Below are 19,883 nucleotides of genomic sequence, written 5' to 3' on the forward strand. Positions count from 1 at the left end.
AGAAGATCTGTTTGGAGGAGTGGGCCAAAATCCCTGTTGCAGTGTGTGCAACCCTGGTCAAGACCTACAGGAAACATTTGACCTCTGTAATTGCAAACAAAGGCTTCTGTACCAAATATTAACACTGATTTTCTCAGGTGTTCATACATACATAATTTAAAAAAAATCAGACAATGTGATTTTCTAATTCATTTTTTTATTCTGTCACTCACAGTGGAAATGCACCTACAAAGTAAATTTCAGATACCTCCATAATTTCTAACTGGGAGAACTTGCAAAAATTTCCAGGTGTTCAAATACTTATGTTCCTCACTGTAGATTATCCAGTATATAGATAATGCGAAGCGCCCACAATCAGTTCCATTTTTAGTAGCGGTTATACAGCTTCCTATCGCCTTTAACATAATCTGAGGTGTTTGTGACTCAATGCGATGCAGTGGTTGGACAAAACAATTGATTATCACCTTAAATGGTCTACTCCTGTGGTCAGTAGAGGATGACAACAAAGCGACGTAGCAGCTCTGGTGAGTGTTTGAAACAGCTGATTGAACCCGCTGCTGCTGTGATAAACACACCGTGGAGCGTTTGTCATTTCACAATCACAATAGCCATGTGTTTTACTGTAATTTGCAGTATTTTGGCTGAAAACAATAAAAGTGTGTGAATAGCAAAAGACAATTGCTATGATGATCAGCTGTAGTGTGGAGTCTGCATCTACAGACACGCCCACTCATTCATATGCACGAAGGCCCCAAAACAGCCTGTTTTTAGAAGCTTCATGAAACTGACTTTTCAGAGGCTAAAACTCTAGAAAACAGGTGAGTTTTAATAAATAAACCTCAACTACTATGTTTTTGGGGTTCTTAGAATAAATGGAGATGAAAAATAGCATAATACTCCATCATGAAGTGCAGTGAAAAGGTTAAAAAAATTAAAATTATTTGAAAGAAAGATGAACTTTAAAGGTCCCATATTATGAAAAACACGCTTTTTCTGGTCTTTACATCAATAAACTGGTCCTCCCTGAGCCTGTCAACTCCCAGGATGAGGAAAAGTGATTCCTGTATGGTTTCTGCAGCCCACCCACTGCTAAAACGGTGCTTCGACTGGCTGTTCAGATTCTGCTCCTGTCGTGACGTAACCAAAGGAGTAATTTTCATAGGCCGACCTCCTCTGAGCGGCGATAGGAGTCTTTGTGACGCAGCGATTGGACAAAACAGTGGACTATCACCTTGAATGGACTAGTTCTGTAATCACTTGAGGAGATGACAAAAAAGCGACTTAGCAGCTTCGGTGAGTGTTCTCTGCTGCTGCTCTGGCGCCGCGCACACACACACCATGGAGCAGTGCTTTTCTGACTCAAAAGCCGCTTAAAAAAATATGTTTTTTACTATAATGTGCAGTTTGTTGGCTGAAATCAATAACAAGAGTGTGTGGATAGCATCTACAGACACACCTACTCATGAATATGCAAAAGTAGGCCGCATATCAGTGCTTTTCAGAGGCTAAAACTCCAGAAAACAGGCGAGTTCGGGAAAATAAATCTCAAATACTATGTTGTTGGGATTCTTAGAAATGGAGATGGGTGGAAAAAAGCATAATATGGGACCTTTAATAAGTTAAAAACTTTCTCTTATCTGTAGAAGTGATGAGATTTAATGTAAAAACAGCAAAAAGTCCAGTGATCTTCAATCTTACTATCCTGAGATAGATCCTAGGAATGTCCATCTCTCACAAGTCACCGATACGTCACATTTCTGCTTTTTCTGTCGTGAAATACCCGCAAATCAAAGATCTCAGGTTGAGGGGTAATTTGTGTGGAGGAAATTGAGCTGAGTTTCCCATAAGAATAGAACAAGAAGTGAGAGAAGGATCGTATTTCCACAGAGTCTCAGAGCAACAGGGTGTCGAGTGAGCATGACCTTGTCTTATGGAGTGGTTTATTAAGGCGAGGAGAGCACCAGCGGATCGGAGGTGCCTCTGACAGACAAAGAAGCCCTAATTAAAGAAAAAGGCAGCCCGTCCCTCAGGTGGCTGCCCTACTTCACTAAATGAGGATTTGGAGTAAAGCCCAAAGGCCACACTCCAGATTATCAGAGGTTCAAAGGGTTTGGAAAAGATGCTACCTGAGAGGATGACAATAGACCGTGATGGTTCTTCAGCTGAAGCACTGACCAACAACACGAAAAAAATAAATAAAAAAGGTATCAAGAGGAGTGAACACTTCAAAACTGAGGTAATTTCCATCATGGGAGGACTGAGTGTACTCCATTCAGCTCACAATCAATATACTATATTAGCCGCATAAGGCTGCCCCGGTGTGTTGATGTGTCTTCTTTCACTGCAACTACCAAGTCAAATTCCTCGTATTGTTCTAAACTGTACCTGGTCAATAAAGCTGATTCTGATTCTGATTCTATCCTAACTAAACATAATGTAAATTACTTTATCATACATTGGTAACGTAACTTAATGTACATCAAAAGCAATGAGAAAAAAATGACAGCATGTGAGACATTGCCATACAATGTGAGCTTTAACAATTACAGAATGAACCGTAATTTGTTTCTATGTAGATCTACAGCTGAGCGAGTTATACAAAGTAGCAAACGCAGCAACTCCTATTGGAAATATAATTTCAACACAACAAAAAATAAATTAAAATAAAATCTTATTATAGGCGATAATGTCATTCTATATTGTCAAATATAAATCTCAATATATAATGTAAATCTGGATACATTAACATTTACGATATATTGAGATTTCTTTGTTAGGTGGTAAATAAAAAATGTGAAGGATGTCCCGCTCTGATATTATATTGGTCCAATGTCAGCAAAACATTTTAAAAAAATGAAAATAAATAAATATAAGAATCAGATGTTATCGGCCTACATCTAATATATACATATATATATATATATACACACATATATATATACATATATATATATTGCTTTTCTTGGATTTCTTGAGGTTATTTTTCAGGGTCTTCTAGATGTTTTTATTTTATTAAATTGTAGAATATTCTTATATTCTTAATGTTAAAATGTACTGTATATAACCAATTGTTTAATGAATGGATCAGTTTTTCTCACACCTACTGTTGATAGCAATTGTTATTTGAGTAATATCACTTGTTCAAGCTTTTTCTAACATTTAACACTACAAAATAAGTAATAAAAGTATGCATAACCCGTGCTGATATTAGATTGATATCAGTGTCTGCCAATACTGTAGGCAGTAATATTGGTATTGTATTAGAAGTTAAAAATTTGTTCCAGGACTTTAATGAGAAATAAATATTAACATTTACAGTATATCGCCTTTTTGAGAAAACAAGAGACATGAAATTTGATCCTTAAAGCCCAGCCCTACTTTTAAATCTGATTACTGTTAAAAAGTGAAGGCCATCATGGATAATTAGCAGTATAAGGTTGTATTATTGAAGCATCAGAACCAAAAAAAACAATGTGTTGTGTTAACTGCTGAGTGTAGTTTAAGGCCAGTGGATAACAGAAGAGAAACTTAGGGTCAAAAAAATGTACCATTTTCAATGTTTTTTCAACTTTTTGCTGTACCTTTAACCCACATGCTAATTCGCTTACACGAGAAAGAGAAATAGTGCTGTAGTATAATCAGTAACAACTGTTGATGGTAATGGCAATAATATAATAAGACACGAAAAAGGCAAAAAACAAGAACCATATTTTTCGGACTATAAGGCGCACTTAAAATCCTTTAATTTTCTCAAAAATCAACAGTGCGCCTTATAATCAGGTGCGCCTTATGTATGAAATTAATATGTCAAAATGTTTTAGTACAACTTTGGTAAACTATGAAGCTGCACCTCTTGATGGATTTTTGGCACTTTAGGGCTACCGTAGTCAGGCGCCTCGTGGAGTGATATGTACCTGTACTGTGCTTCAACATACTGAACTGAAAAAGTGAGTGTATTGTTCTGTATTTTATGTGTTAAACCTGAACAATGCTGAGAGTTATTGTTAATAATCCAGTGCGCCTTATAGTCTGAAAAATACGGTATTTTAATGCCATTTTCCAGCTTCCACCACCAAGAATGTTTTTTTTTTTTTTTTTAAAGCTTTATTTGCTTTAAGGTCAATCCCCCCACCCTAAAACTTTCACAATGCCCTCACACAAGGAAGTGCTGACTGCATTGTAGCCCTGTCACTGTCTGTGACAGCGTAAATGTACTGGTTAAAGGTCAGGAAGAAAAATCCTCACTTTCTAAAACCGAGAAACCAACAGATCAAAATGAACATCTACCATTTGTTCTCTCTTTGCCTTGTATGATTTATTTTTAGGGATGTAACGATTCACTCAACTCCCGATACGATTCTCTCACGATTTATTTTACAAAATGGGACTGTAGACAAATGATGAAAAATATTCTTTTTTTTTTTTATAATAGAAAATACTGTATTATTTTCCTTTTATTTTTCATTGTCAAAAGAATTCCTTGATAAACTATTCAAAACAATGCAATTTAACTAAAAATAAATCTTGAATTAAATAAATAAAGGAATGATACAAATGAAGAAGAAGCTTATTAATTTAAATTCTGGTTCTATAATAAACAATGCAAAACTGCATAATAGCTCTTATTCTTTTTAAAAGTGCAACTGAAAATGTATTTTGTGCCTCAACAATTGGACTTAAAAGAAAAAAAAACGTCATTGCACTGATTTACGTCAGATATTTGTTTGGACCACCAGAGGGCGCTGGTAATACAGTGGTCGGTTGGCATGCAGATATCTTGCAGTGAAGAAGAGATGCTATGCTAGCAGACAGAGCTAATAGAAAAACGTGACTTTTACAGATATTCACGTAATATTACAGATATTCTTTTGGTGCTAAAGGGTTAAGGAATCATTTATGAATATATTTAAGAGTAGAAGGCGGAAAGAAAGAAAGTATTAGCAGACTCCGCCCGCCGCCAACACTTCCGGATAGCCCTCTGCTGGTTAAAAAAAGTACTGCGATTCAATTTTCAGAAAATCGATATCAACCGTGATACCTATGAATCGATTTTTAACTGCCTTACGATTAATCGTTACATCCCTATTTATTTTCATTTGTTTTATTACTATTATCATTGTTTTTTGTTTTTTTTCTCCTCATCGTGAGATACACTGCTGTTGTGTTCATGTTCAAAATTAAATTAAATCAAAACAAAGCTTGGGAATGTAATTTAGGAGAAATGACAGCGATACAATCAGTATACAATCAAAAACAAAAGCCAGACTTCAGTAAACCTTGCACTGGATTAAGTGTGTTGGTCTGTGTACTAGTCTGTTTTCCTTTTCTCTACAGTTCATTTGTCTCCAGCGCTTCAGCAGTAGAGGTTTAAACTACAACCTGCAAACAGACTGTAGCCTGTCATCAAGTTATTTTCTTTTAAAAAAAATAAAAATAAATGAACAGATTAGGTGCACTTCCTGGTTCAAACACTAAGTGCATGTTCCACATCAAATGAAATTGATTTAAAAAAAAGTTGAAACTTGGTATCTTCTGATCTTCTAATTACCAATAAATTTTATTCAAAGCTTACATTATAATTCACAACCTCATTGTTGAAAGAATTGAGCAAAAAACAAAAAAAACTTCAATTCAAAGGCAACAACCATTTGCAAACTTTGCCTGTGGTTGGTTGACTTTCTCAACTCAACTTTCTCTGTGATTTTCTGTTTCGCAAGTTCAACACCTCCTGAACAGTGATCAATTCAATATGTTCCAACCAATCACCTGCTGTTCAGGTTTAAGTGCTACTCTGACGGGCTACATCAGGCTGATTTGAAACAATGAGTGACATCTTATTGTAACTGAGCTGCTGTTCCATGCTGCCTGCTAAAAGAATCAGTGGTTTTGTCCAGTGAGCCTCATAATTGCAATTTGACTGTGCATGTTTCTCTCCTACATATTTTATGCTGCAAATTTTCCCTGAATGCTTGTCCTCCATTCTTTCATTGTTCCTTTTAACCTGCTTATTCATGCACATCTCCGTGCTTGAATGCAGTCAAAGTGGAAATATCATTAATTACACCGGTGGGGAGTGCGGAATCATGAGCTCTGTGTGATGATTGATGGAGAAATTAGGCAGGCGAAGATGAAATACCTTTTGCCACAGACCGGGGAGTCCTCAGCTCCCGCTGACGGCTGCTCTATTACATGGCAGCCTGATTTCTGTTTTTTATGCTCCCTCGTGTAGCTCGAATGAGATATATTTAGCTCACTGCGAGCAGCTGTGCATCAGTTACTGGCGAAGGGAATCCAGGGTGGATTATTATGAATACACAAACAGATGCACTACTCTTTTTTTTTTTTTTTCTCTTTACGGAACTCAGACTTTTTTCTATGGTGCATTCACAACCAAACTAGAACCAAACAAGATTTAAATCTTCGGTTAGTAGTAGACAATTAAGGAATCTTATGCCAAGATAAACCTTGTAGACTCAGAGCAAGGTGGTATAGCAAGAGGTAGATACATAGGAAAATGTGTTAATTCATTTCAAACATATAAGAATGGATTTCCTAATGCTTTAAGGCACTAAGGAATAGATATTACCTGACGTTTTTTTCCCATCTATCAAGAATAAATCTAAAGATGTTTGAAATCTAAAATAACCCAAAAGTTCTTCAATGTGTGAAAAAAAAAACTAGCATCAGTCGGGGTTAACCATTGCACTGCATATGGGAAAGAATGAAAGCAGCGGTACAAGAGACACACTGGAACCCTTATAAAAAATCTAAAACTGGCAGAACACACATCACTGGATTAGATTCTGAGACTGGACTTAAGGCTTAGCTTGAAAACATTTCACCTGTTCTCCAATAGTCTAATTCTGTTCTTCTTTCAAACGTCAAGTGCAGTTTCCTAAACTAAGCTAGCAGAATCAACCTTACCTGGTTGAACTCGAACTAGGGGTGGGACAAAACAATGAGTTCATGATACAATACCATAGACACTAGCTGTGTTTTAATTGCATTTTTTTGCAAAATAAAGCAATATTTCTAAAATGTCGACAAAGTATAATTACACTTTGAACATGTTTCCATTGAAGGTTGTTTTGGGGCCGGAGCCTCAATACTCTCGTGAAATGTCATCCAGTGAGACATCGCCGCAGGAAGTTGGACACTCAGTAACACTTTGCATCTCTTTGTTGTTTATTGTCAAATGTGGCAGTAATGCTAAGAAATGTCTCAGTCTCCTCTACTGTCCACAGATACTGCACCATTTTTTCTCAGAGGGAAGTGGTCATGTGACCAGAGTGTCACATCCTGTGACATATAATTGCATAAAAAGTGTTTCTATTGCGCATTTCTGATACATTTCAAGATCAAAACGTGTTTTTTTTTTTCATAATTGATGAGTTTCCATTACCAGTTTGTGTTAAGCTATTTCAATTTTGCGCATTTCCAAGAGTAATGGAAACGCAGCTCATAATGGGTTCACAATAATGATACAATATCTTTGAAAAGGTAAAAACACAAAACAAAATGCAGTCAGGAAAAAGAACTATGCTTTTATTTGACTTGGACATACTGACACACTCTGGATCTGACATTTTCAACCTAATAGGAATATAAAAAAACAACAGCACCCAGAGAGCCCAAATGCCAGATATGCCAGATATTGGCAGTTACCTGGATCATTGAGCCAAATCATGGTGTCATGATCATTCTTACAATTTTCTATCCTGATTATTAATGATACCATTGATCCGAATGTATGGGCACCCCAACTTTTTCAATCAATTAGGAACCGAGATGTAAATTTTTTAAATCTCACCAATGATGAGATAGATTTTTTTTTTTAATTTCTGATACTGATCCAAAATCAGTTTATTGATCTTGATTCCCTCTAAAATGTATTGGAATCATCCATGGCGTAAAATCTGTTAAGTACCTTTGACTTAGCCTTCTTAGAGACAAACAAATTAATGGCTGTGAAAAGATTATCTCCTTGGCAGAGGTAATTAAAATAAACCATAATCAGATTTGTAGTAGATTTTGTGGGATTCCTTTTTCGACAGAACCTTGTAACATTTTAATATCGCGATAACTCGCTGAGAACTTTTATGGACTTTAGTGGAGTATGTATGTTTGCCCAAGTTTTCTCAGGGAACTTTCTTCTGCATTCCAATAACCATGTTTTTTTGGTTGATTACAGTATTCAGATTTCCCGATTCTATCTCAATGTTGGTTCTGTGACAGACTGGCATCTAGTCCATGGTGGACCCCACCTCGCACCCAATGTGAGCCAGACTTAGAACCAGCCGACCCCTGTTAACCTAGACAGAACAAAGTGTGGATAGAGAATAAATGACTTATTCTTTGGGGTTACTGAATCACAACTTTGCTGGTGTCCTAGTCAGGGGTAATGTGGGTCAACTAAGACCTAAGGGATAAACTGCGGATACAATGATGACATGCACAGATAGCATTTAGACCGTACACGTGGGCCTGATTTGTGTTACAATCTCTAGCAAACACGCACACACATAATTTATCCTTGCTGATCCCCCTCTTTCATGTTTTATCCTCACAGGGCTCTGTGGAAATGACAGGTTCAACCTCTGACATTAGACTTTAAAGCCACTACTGCCATCGCACACATACATCTGATAGAGATCTTCATTGAAGCACTCTACCTTTGTATTTGCACACGTGACTGAAGGGCTTTAGATTTTACTGACCCAATCAACATCATCATTGGACTGTAGGTGGAGTTAAGGGGACGAAGGTCATCTGATGAATCACAACCAAGCCAACAATGCAACCACTGTCCATTTATCATTAAGTGTGTGTGAGAGTTGAGTTCCCATCCCAAAGACTGTAACATACTATATTACCCCCACAGACTATATTTAGCTCTCCATCGCTTTTGTTTCCATGGGAATGAAGAGTTCACGGTGAGCGGATGGGGCTGTGGGTATTTTCCAGAAGCAGAGACATAAAAGAAAAAAAGAAACAGAAAGACAGGCTCCTGAACCAGAGCCGGCTTTTCCACAGCCTGCTGGGTTTGTCAAGTGATCATTTACACTCCGCTGAGTCCAAGCATCACGAGCTCTGCGTTTAACCACTGCCCCAGTTTTCCCTTCTAACAGGCTCCTGCTGTCAGCGACGACAGGCTCGCACTTCTCCTCCACGGGGGATTATAACTCTCTGACATGAAGACAACTGTCAGCCTCCATCTTTTACAGTCAGAAGGGGAGGATAACGGCTAGAGGTTGTTGGTTTAGCGCGCCTACGTCTGTATTTAGGACAGGAAAAACATCTGGCCAGATACGTTCAAGTGCAAAGCTAGAGGACCCTGATGGGCACAATTAGAGGAAATGCTGGCAGAAAAACAAACATTTTCCAACACTAAGTTTTACCTGGCAACCACTACACTGATCACATGTCGATGGTTCTTCATAGTGTTTCTCCTGGTTTCACAGTTTCAGGGAAACAGGTCTATTCTGAGTCTAAAACAATGCTTATACCTTTCTCTCCTTGTACTAAAGTTGAGCTCTGCAGTCCTGTCAACAGCCCTCACAAGTGTATCTCACCACAGAGTGCCGCATCTGACGCAACCTGGACTTTACAGCCACATAAATCCATCTCCAATGAGGTGGAGCCGCACGTTTCCAATTTTCATCACGTAGCGACAGCATCAGCAGTGCTGGCAGCGACTCTGGGATTTCCCCTCATTGCACGTGACCTTGAGTTCAGCCAGCTTGCTTCAATATCCGCCAACACAGCAGGAGTGTATGTGGCGGTGATCGCCTGAAGGAAGAGTGTGTGGTCAGAGCTGCCAAGTCAAGGCACTGGGAGCCAGATTACAGCCATTTTCATTGCTCGGAAAACAACTACGTGCAAGACAGATTAAAGGACATTAGTGGGAAAACTATTATTACATAATAATGCACCTCTTTATTTACTTGCAAAAACTATTTGGTAACAGAGATGGGTTGTAGTTTGAGAGGTGAACTCTTCGTCATTACACTGTATGCCCGGATAACATTCAAGAGTATGCGGATTGAAATATTGAATAAGTTAGACAATTTAATAATATACATCACTTCAAAAGTACATACAAAAAAACATATATTCAATAGCTACTAGGAGGAAGATAGGCTGTATTAACAATGGGATAAATATTCAATATATTGATTGGTATTATCATATGCAATGTAACTCTTCTAACTATATCTATAGCTGTTATATATACCTCCATAACTATCATTTGTAAATAAAATTACTAGGTGAAACCTCACAAAATGAGGGCAATTAATTATTGTTATATTATACTATTGATTATGGTTTATTTAATTATTAATGTGTATATATGTAGTGAACAGAATATTTATAGTGGTAATATACATTTCTATACTAATTATTTATTGGTAATTGGCATTATATTTATTTTTAATGAAATTGATTATGTATATGGCATAATTACTGTTTATTAGTGCAGTTGATTGATTATATATCAATGCATGTTGTATATTAAATCCATTCCTTACGTATAGGAAGTAACAGTAATATTGCAATGAAGTGTAGAGTGATGAAAAGGAGGGACTTAAGTTTATACTTGGTTTTTTTGTTCTTTAAATTTATTTTTCATTTTTACCTTTTGTTTGAAATAAAATTCCAAATAAATACATTTAGGTTGTATTGTTTTTAGCATGTTATCATTAAATTAAATGGCCGCCATCAAGCCGAGGCCACAAACCGATAACACTATCTGTAGTTAAATGCTTGAGAATAGATTTTCTCAGCTATGGTGTTTCTAATAAAAGGAGACAAGGTGTTAAAGGGTGGCCAAATGTTCTCTTACCTTTAAGAGGGGACACCTTCAAACGGCTTTATCTGCATACACTATAGTCACCTTGTCAATCGCTGCATCATCTGAGCAGAACTTAGTGCTGCAGACCTTATGTTCATGATTTCTTCTCTGTGCTACTCCCATCATCACTACTGGTATCACTAATCATCAACTGTTACTAGTTTGGTTAATCTGAATCAAATTTTTACATTTTCCAGCAACACTGAGAACAATATGTTTAAATGGTGACTGATGTATCCCACAGATAAGTCATAATTAGGCTTTTCCAGGATGATGGAAAGCGCAGAATTGTTCAGAAATGTAAATTATTTTTACCCCTTTAATTAAAATTAACATGCCGTAGAAATACCTTGATTGCATGTTTTGGCACAATAGCACACATTTACAGTGTTTTTCACCAGAAAACTGATGTAGAAACAGTGTAGAAAATTGCCTATTATCTTGTTCAAAAACTTATCTAGTGACTGAAAATGAATGCAGAGCTTCATCTGAAATGTCTCTTCACTGTTATAAGTGCAAACGTACGGCCTTCGATTTTCTATGATTGTGGAAAATGGACAGAATACGGAACTCACTTCCTGAAATAGAAAAAGCAATATTATCGTTATTGATGTACCCTAACATGAATGTTTTGGGAGAATATCACGCATTTACATGGAATTTGTCTTCGTAAACGGTTGGTCAGAGAGACTGAAATGTCAAATCTCATGCAATATCACGCACAAGTCTCACGCATTGCATTGTGGGATTTTGAAGTCCTGGAGAAAAAAGCAAAGATGACGTTGAAGTGGATGAGTTTCTTTAAGAAGTGTTTTTACTTCATTTTTACCATGATTTCTTGAGGTTCTTTACCAGACAAGGAAGACAGTGAAACACTTGTTGTCCATTCGTTCTATTTGTTAAATTTCGGTCGTATTCGGGTATTTCCGTGGAATGAAACAATATCAATCAAAATCCGTAAATATTTTAGCAGAACTTTCAATGCGTGCAAACACCGATAAAGTCAGTTTGGCAATTAAAATGTTAGTGATTGTCCCCAGCGGCTTTAATCGGACCACAACTAAATTATAAACCCTTCAACTCTGTCAGCCACTAAACGAATTCATCACATTTCTTCTATGAATCAGTACAGACTTCCACTATGTAAAATGACAGCTTGATGGGGAGTGTGTCAGAATACTTCCTGGCAAACGTGGCCACTTACTCATCTCTGTTGTTGCCTAGCAACATCCCATTAATGACCAAATTCGAGGATGTGACCAACTGTGAAACAATCAAGTAACTAAACACCACAGCACGGCAATCTGGTAAGTCTTAAAATGCCAAAGCTCGACTTGAAGAGAACGTGCTGCTGTTTAAAGGTTTTCTTAGTTGTGTAAATTAAATTGATGAAGACAATCACTAACACTTCTGGTGGAGTTTAAAGGTCAACTGATTGGTTTACTATAAAAGCATCAACACACAGATTTCACATTCTTTCTACAGCTGCATTAAATCAAAACCCCCAGAAAACAGAAAACAAATAGCAAGATTGTTATTGGTAATATTTTCATTGGCATTAATTTATTTGTCTGTTAGCAGGATTACGTTAAAAGTACTTAACAGATTTGGACAAAATTTTAAACCAAAGATAGACCTTACGCCATGGAAGATTCCATTAATTTAATTGGATCAGTTTCAACAATAGATAAGTCCCTATTTCTTATCATTGGTGAATTTTCAAAAATGCATATATCTTGGTTCCTAATTGACAGATACTCATGAAATTTAACTCAGTTATGTCGGGTTTTTTCCTCAGTTACTACATCCAGCTTCATCTGGATTGGATCCAGATTGCCGTTACCTCAATATTTTTCTAAAATATTGAATAAAAATGGGGATACCATATATTTGGAGTGACCTACTTTAGTGTTATTAATGAGGATAGAAATTTAAAGTATGTACGATCATGGTGCCATATTCAGGATTACTGATCCAGATAAAAGCAAATAGCTAGCAATGAGGGTATTTGGTGCTTGATGGAGGTTTGCGCTCTCTCAGTGCTCTTACTTCATTTTTCTACTTATTAGTGATGCACCAAAATTACGGCCACTGATAATTTTCCCCTCGAAAAAAGCAGGATGTTTTGATGATGTGAGCAAACGGTGCGCGCACTTGTCTGGAAACAGGCCAACGTGTCCACCGACTCAGGAGTGACAGTATTTCAATTGTTCTGAGCACTAAATGTGTTTTTTGAGCAGAGTTGACGGGGCACATAAGTGTGTTTTATGTTTCTGTGTCATGTCGACACGGTAGTTACATGTCGCCCTTCGCCGACACGTACCTCTACACGGCAGCCTGACACATGACTTCAGATCAAAAGCAGAATCTGGTTTCAGTTTGTGAGCCCACGTCACACGGAGATGCTCTTTAGCTACATCATGAAGGTACTTGGTCAGTGTTATGAAGATCATTACTTAGATGGGATTAAAGCAGTGCGTCCCACATAAGAAATGATTCACGCCGCAATCATAGCACACAGAGTGTGTGCGTCCTGGTGACACTTCAATGCACTTTGTGTTTTAATGACAGAACATATATAATCTGACTCTCTTCCAGCAGCTCAGTCAGTTATAGGCACCGCCTGTGTAATATTATTTAATGTATGAGTGGGGTCAGGTTAAACATTTTATTTTTTCACTATATATTGTGCATTGTTCAAATGTGTACTAAAAAATATTTAGATCATTTTAATTGATTTATTCTTTGAACATTAATATTAATTTATACAATTGCAATGATTTCATTTTAGTGAGGTTAGTACACATTCAGAGTAATAGATCATTTTGGTGTTTCAACCTTGGTTTTCGGCCAATAATTTTCATTTCAGTGTATCCCTACTAATTATTTATTTATTCATTTTTAAAATAAAGTTGAAATTGCGATATGACACAGACTAAACCTTCGCCGACATGTTTTGGGACAATATCGTACGGTGGCCCTAAAGGCTCACAACACAAGACAAAATGAAGAACCCCACAACTCAACGCGCTCCGAGAGCTCACAACACAGAATGACGAAAACCACAACGCAACACAAAATGAGAGCGCTTACATATACAAAACCCATAATACAACACAAAAGCTCACAACAACACAAAAAAGTTCATATCACAAAAGAAGCACGGCAGAATTCCATGATTTTCACTTTCACTCGTGTTGTGTGGTGAACTTCTGTGATGTAGTATTTCGTGTTGTGTTGTGGGCGTTTTGTGCCGTGAGCGTTTCGTGCTGTGAGCGTTTCGTGTCATGTTTGTAAATGTATGCACTTTTGTTTTGTGTTGCATTGTTTGTCATTTTGTGTCGTGAGCTTTTAGGGCCACTGTAATATCACGCATTTACACACAATTTACCAGGGTAAAACAGCTAGCCTAATGTGTAGCATGTTTAGCAAATGGACAGGCGTCAAATCATGCGCAAAATCAGCGCATGAATTCTGTGCAAAAACAGAAGAGAAATATGAAATTGATAAGAATTTTTAAGTTTGGGGTGATATCGGGAAAATCAAAAACCAGTAATGACATTGGATCAGGGAAAGTCGATGAAACAGAAACAAAAGAGAAAAGTAAAACTTGGCCTTTACACTTCAATCCTGCAAAAATAACATCCTAGTAAAATACCCAAAATATTGGATAATATCAGCTTTGTGTGAACATGAGATTTCCAATCACAGGATCTGGGGAAGAATTTGGTATGAAATTAATCACTGACGGCTTTTCTATTAACATCCCCCCTTTTCCCCTGCCATCATCGCTCACAGGGCTGTAGCCACCATCATTCAATGTGGAGACCATGAGCTTCCTCTTTCTTCTTTCCACAAATAAAACATTCAACCAGCATCTATTTAGGAGCTCATCCTTTGTCTGTGTGTTTCCCATAAGCCCACTGGGGTTTGGAGCAAAGATCAATCCAGTCTAAAAATACTTGATGATAAAAATGGAAGCGTGTGGTGATAACGGGATATTCCCTATCCTGTGTTTTAAATCTATCTAAACACTGAGTCAGCAGTGGCAATGCACCTCCTGAGTACGACAAGTAGATTATTACAGTGAATTGAAACATGACAAAAGCAGAATGAGAACAAAATGCTACAAGTGAGAAAAACACGTGCTGTAGGTGACGGGGCGAATAAGGAACGGTTTAGAAAAGCTTCTTGTCTTGACACAATCTACAAACACCATGTCATCAGCTCAGTGCACTCACTCACCCCTGGCAGAGAGCTTCTTGGTGTTAATGATTTTGGCAGCGTACTCCTGTCCCGTGGAGATCTTCATGCATCGCCTCACCACAGAGAACGCCCCCCTACAAGAACCACATTTCATTTAGAAATCACACGGAAAAATGCAACAATACAAACACAAAGTCTTTGCTGATATAACGTAAGAACTCTACTTCACGCTAGAGCTGCAACTAACGATTATTTTCATAATCGATTAATCAGTCAATAAATTAATCAATTAATCAGATAGTATGGTATGAGAATGTATTATAGCACAATTTACAACAACTCAATTATTAACTTGTTTTATTTGCAGTATTAGGTTAAGGGAAGTTAGTAGCCCAAAGAAACAAATGTCAGTAGATGTGATAAACTACTTTAACTTTTGTCTAAATGCCATTAGTCCAGCCTCACTCCATTACAGACCAGAGTCTATAATGGAGTGAAATCAAAACTTGAGGCGTTTTCTTTTAAAGATTCCCATCATTGTGTTAAGTTTATTTATAAAAGCTAATTTACAACCTGCTTAAGCGGATTTAACTGAAAAAATTGAGAAGTATCTCTCTCGCGCACACGCACACACACAGTCATGGGTGCACAGCACACACAAACACTTGTGCGCACACACAGAAGAACACAAAAAAAAAAAAAAAACTTTATTGACAAAGCCCTGCAGGTAAAGCAGACGGCTCTGCGTCACGGTCAGTGACATAAATCCCACGACGCAACAACCAACGCTTTTATTCGTTGATTTTTTATCAATTTTATGGATTTCGGGTTGCAGCCTTACTTCACGCCGCCACTCATCCCAACTCTCAGTAATTCCTTCTTAATTTGAGGGACAAATTACTGTGATACAGATCCTCATTAGTGATCTTGTAGCCTTATTGGTTGGATTTCCAGATGTTACAGAATCAACTTGTATGTTCCTTTTGGTTTGTAGCTATTCAGCCAACATAAGGAAATTAATACATTATTACTGCCTGAACGTTACAGACTTGAATGTATCTTTTAGATCAATTCAAATCTAAAGTGCATTCAAATCTAAAAAAAGCTCTGGTACAAAGACAGGTTTAGCTATTGCTGGTGTATTAGCTGAACTGGTGATGAGTTTACCTGGTGAAACATCACACCTTTAATCACTGCACAGGATGCAAAACGTAGGGGAGATTCACTCCTTGGCGGTAATTAGAGGTTTGACAAATAGTGTTGGGACCATATCACACATTTCCATGGGATGTTTCCTGTTAATTGGGTGGTTGAGGGTCAAAAGTGTAGCCAATGCTGTGGAATTTTCTGTAAATTGTCTGTAGCATAAAAATGAATACCAACAGTTTACTTTATTAACCCTATTTAGCGTTTTTGGTATGAATTTGTGAACTTTAATTGCCAATAAGTCATTAACATGCCACACTACACAACTCACTCACATGTGCTGTCCCTTAGAGGAGAACAAGCCAAAAGTGGCAGCTGTTTGTTAATAAATGTCCCATTGTGAATTTTTTTTCACCTTTTGTGTGTTTTGTTGTCCTATGTATTTTTTATTGTTCTTTTGTGTATTTTTTGGTAATTTTGAATGTCTTCTGAGTCGTTTTGTGTATGTTTTTATATGTATGTTGTTCTTGGATTTTTGTTGTCCTGTTGTGTATTTTCTCTCCTTTTGTATCTTTTGCATTCTTTTTTATTATTTTAGTTTTTTGTTCTGTATTTATGTGGTCCCATTGTGCATTTGTTATCTTTTTGTGTCCTTTTCATTATTGTTGTTGTATTTCTCTGTTTATTTGTGTATTTTTGTTGTTCTTTTAGGTATTTTTGTTGTCCCATTGTGCGTTTTTTTTCTCCTTTTGTGTATTTATCTGTAAATGTGTGTTTTTGTAGTCAATTGGGGGATTTTTTTGCTGTAATTTGATCAATTTACTTCTGGGGACTGCTAGTTGCCCATGTTTGTGATACACACATTTTTTTTTTTTTTTTTTTTTTACCAATCTTAAAGCACTGTGATGTTATTTTAGCCTGTGTGGCTTTTTGGCATCAGCAAATTTAGCCTAGAATTGTCTTTATGATAAGATTTTATTGAGTTCAAAATATTAAGATTCATATTGTCGATCACAATTTTGAGAAAAAAATATGAATTTTGGTTGATATCGCCTATATGTGTATATATATATATATATATATATATAGATATGTATATATTATATATTATATTATATATTATATATATTGGAATTAATTACCAAACCAATCAATAACTGAAGCTGGTGGGGACTTCAACATTTCACTTCAATCTTAATAACATGAACATTATCATGTTTTTAATTGTTTTTACAAGTTCTGTGTAATCTAAATTATTTTTACCTGCATTTCCGAGAGTTTTAGTTTAACAAACGGGTTGATGCATGTGGATCTTCAACGCAAGACATTTCATAAAATTGGCATTTTCAGACAAATTTTGCATGAATATTACGATGGAAATAAAAAATGTAAATAATTAATTTGTGTAGAGAACTAAAAAAAAACTGCAGAAAAACTAATTTGAATAGATTTATAGTAATTTTAAAGAAGTTTTGTGGCCAAACAGTTAATAAAAGAATAAAATACAGATAAGTATTTATCAAAAATGTAAAGTCAGTGCACATATAGGTGAGGTACAACATATAAAGGTTGTTGTTTTATAAATTAAAACCTTTTTAAAAAGAAAAATATGCAGTTGGACAGAAGATTTAGGCGTCAGGTCATTGATCCATATATAAACACGTTATAGTTCTTAATATGTTTAAACATCAGCTTTAGTTATTAGCCTGAAATACAACTATATACGTGTTGATGGATGGTTTTGGTTTAAACCAGCGCAGAGATAAACTACTGGTTTTAAGGAATGTAGTCCATGTGATCAATACATGTATCAGCTTTTTTACCTCTGTCTGTGACTCATTTGGTTACAATCATCCATCTGCTCCAATCAGTGAGAATAATATTTGCTTTACTTTCACAACATTCCATGATTCCAGCCAGGAATCACTGTCAGTCTGCCACACCTTCCTACGTCCCGTGCCAAGATCGCTTCTCCTCAGGTTTTACGCACGGAACGATCAGCAGAAACAAAGGCACAGCCTGTAAAGCTGAAAGCATGTGTGTCAGTAGTGTGTCAGTAGTGTGACCCACAGACACGTAGCGATGACTGGCCTGTTCTGAGATTCACGCGAAAACTTCACCGAGAAACGCGTCCGTTTGCGCGGAGACGGCGGAGCTCCGCACAGGTGATGTTGATCATTAAGCCGAACTCAGTTTAAAAATGAGCACATTTAGGATCGTCTCTGTGTTTATTAATAGTCAGGGATGCTTTAGGACAAAAACAAAGCTGGTAAAAACTGTCAATTATAGTTTGTGAAAATTCGGCCTGCGATTTAAGGTGTTTGTTGCTGTTTGAGTTTGTATTTTGAAACTTTAAAAAATAAAAAATAAAAAATAATAACCACCTTTGTTTACGCGCCTAATGGCGGTTATGGAAGATAAAGAAACAACTGTACAAAAATTCTACAATGTCATTTAATTTAATTAAATATTTAGTCAGCAATGTTGCGTATTCTGGCAAAAAAAAAAAAAAATGAAAGTATGAATTTATGAATGAGATTTGGCGCGAGGCAGCCCAGCTGCACTAATTAGGGGAGACACAGGTAAAGGAGGTGTTCCGCTGAAATAAATGAAGGAGAAAAAACTCAAACACTCACTTTCCCAGCTCCTCGTACAGTTGGTATTCATCCGTGAACCTGGTGCAGGTGGTTGAAGCCATATTGGGCTGAGAGCAGGCGCTGAAAGCTGGTCCACAAAGTGCTCACACTGTCGGAACCCTCAGAGTGGGGGCTCGGCTGGACTCGGCTCTGTTCGGCTCGTCCTGGACCTGACAGCGGACGTCGCGACCTGCTGTTGTGTGACTCTCTGCGCTGACACTTGGATTAGTTTCACTATGGTCAAAAGAGGAAAAGCACCTGTGACACACTTCCGGTGTTTTTATTCCAAATTAAAAGTCCAACCCTGAAGTACTTTGATTTTGTTTTGAAGAAAATATATAATTGATGTGAAAGCAACCAATGGAGTGGCAACATTTTCTTATTTCAGGAAAGTTGTTAATTGTAATTTTATATCAGACATGGGCAACTAGTGACCAAAGGGGCCAAATGTGGCCCTTGGTTTAATTTGTGTTGCCCCCAAAAGTCAACACACAAAGTTACTCCGAAAACACACAAAACAGCAAAGATACATAAAATGTATTCAAAACAACATACAAAATAACAAAAATCTCACAAAAGAACAAAAAAATAATCACAAATTTACTAAAAAAGAGAGTGAGGAAAAAAAAACAGATACAAAAATGACTTCAAAAATTACAGAAAATTAATCTAATTGTTGTGAAAGCAACCAGTATTTCACTACAGTTATTATTTGGGGGAAACTAGTGGTCAAGTGGCCCATAGTCTAATCTATGTTGCCCCCAACAACACACAAAACAGCAAAAATACACAAAATTACCCAAGAAAACACAAATTTACAAAAATTGTGCAAAAGGACAAAAAAAAAATAATCCCAAAAATAATCCCAAAAAAACCTCGCATGAGACGACGACAAACATACACAAAAACAATAGATTTACTTTATTAAGAGAAAAGAAAAACAGGGACAAAAATGACTTCAAAAACACACAGAAGAGCAAAAATTAAATAAAACTACTCAAGAAAGATTAGATCAGATTATACTTTATTAATCCCCACTATGG

General features: G+C 36.7%; 1 protein-coding gene and 1 long non-coding RNA gene across 14 annotated transcripts in view; one reads left to right on the plus strand and one right to left on the minus strand.

Moving 5' to 3' along the window:
• Positions 1 to 19,073, minus strand: part of camk2d1 (calcium/calmodulin-dependent protein kinase (CaM kinase) II delta 1) — a 109,107-nt gene extending 90,034 nt beyond the window's left edge. For all 13 annotated transcript variants that reach the window (XM_028474919.1, XM_028474914.1, XM_028474916.1 and 10 more), the window contains exons 1-2: positions 18,841 to 19,073; positions 15,098 to 15,192 (exon numbers count right to left, since the gene is read on the minus strand). In XM_028474919.1, coding sequence (XP_028330720.1) covers positions 15,098 to 15,192; positions 18,841 to 18,902 — 157 coding nt within the window. In that variant the 5' untranslated portion in view covers positions 18,903 to 19,073. The remainder of the gene's footprint in view (positions 1 to 15,097; positions 15,193 to 18,840) is intronic.
• On the plus strand, positions 65 to 12,539 carry LOC114480622 (uncharacterized). The gene is made up of 3 exons (XR_003676137.1): positions 65 to 137; positions 289 to 304; positions 12,528 to 12,539. It is a non-coding gene; the product is annotated as an uncharacterized LOC114480622 (long non-coding RNA).
• Positions 19,074 to 19,883: the final 810 nt, after the last annotated feature.

The sequence above is a fragment of the Gouania willdenowi genome, chromosome 18 (genome assembly GCF_900634775.1).
Source record: "Gouania willdenowi chromosome 18, fGouWil2.1, whole genome shotgun sequence".
In the NCBI taxonomy this organism is placed as follows: Eukaryota; Metazoa; Chordata; class Actinopteri; order Blenniiformes; family Gobiesocidae; genus Gouania; species Gouania willdenowi.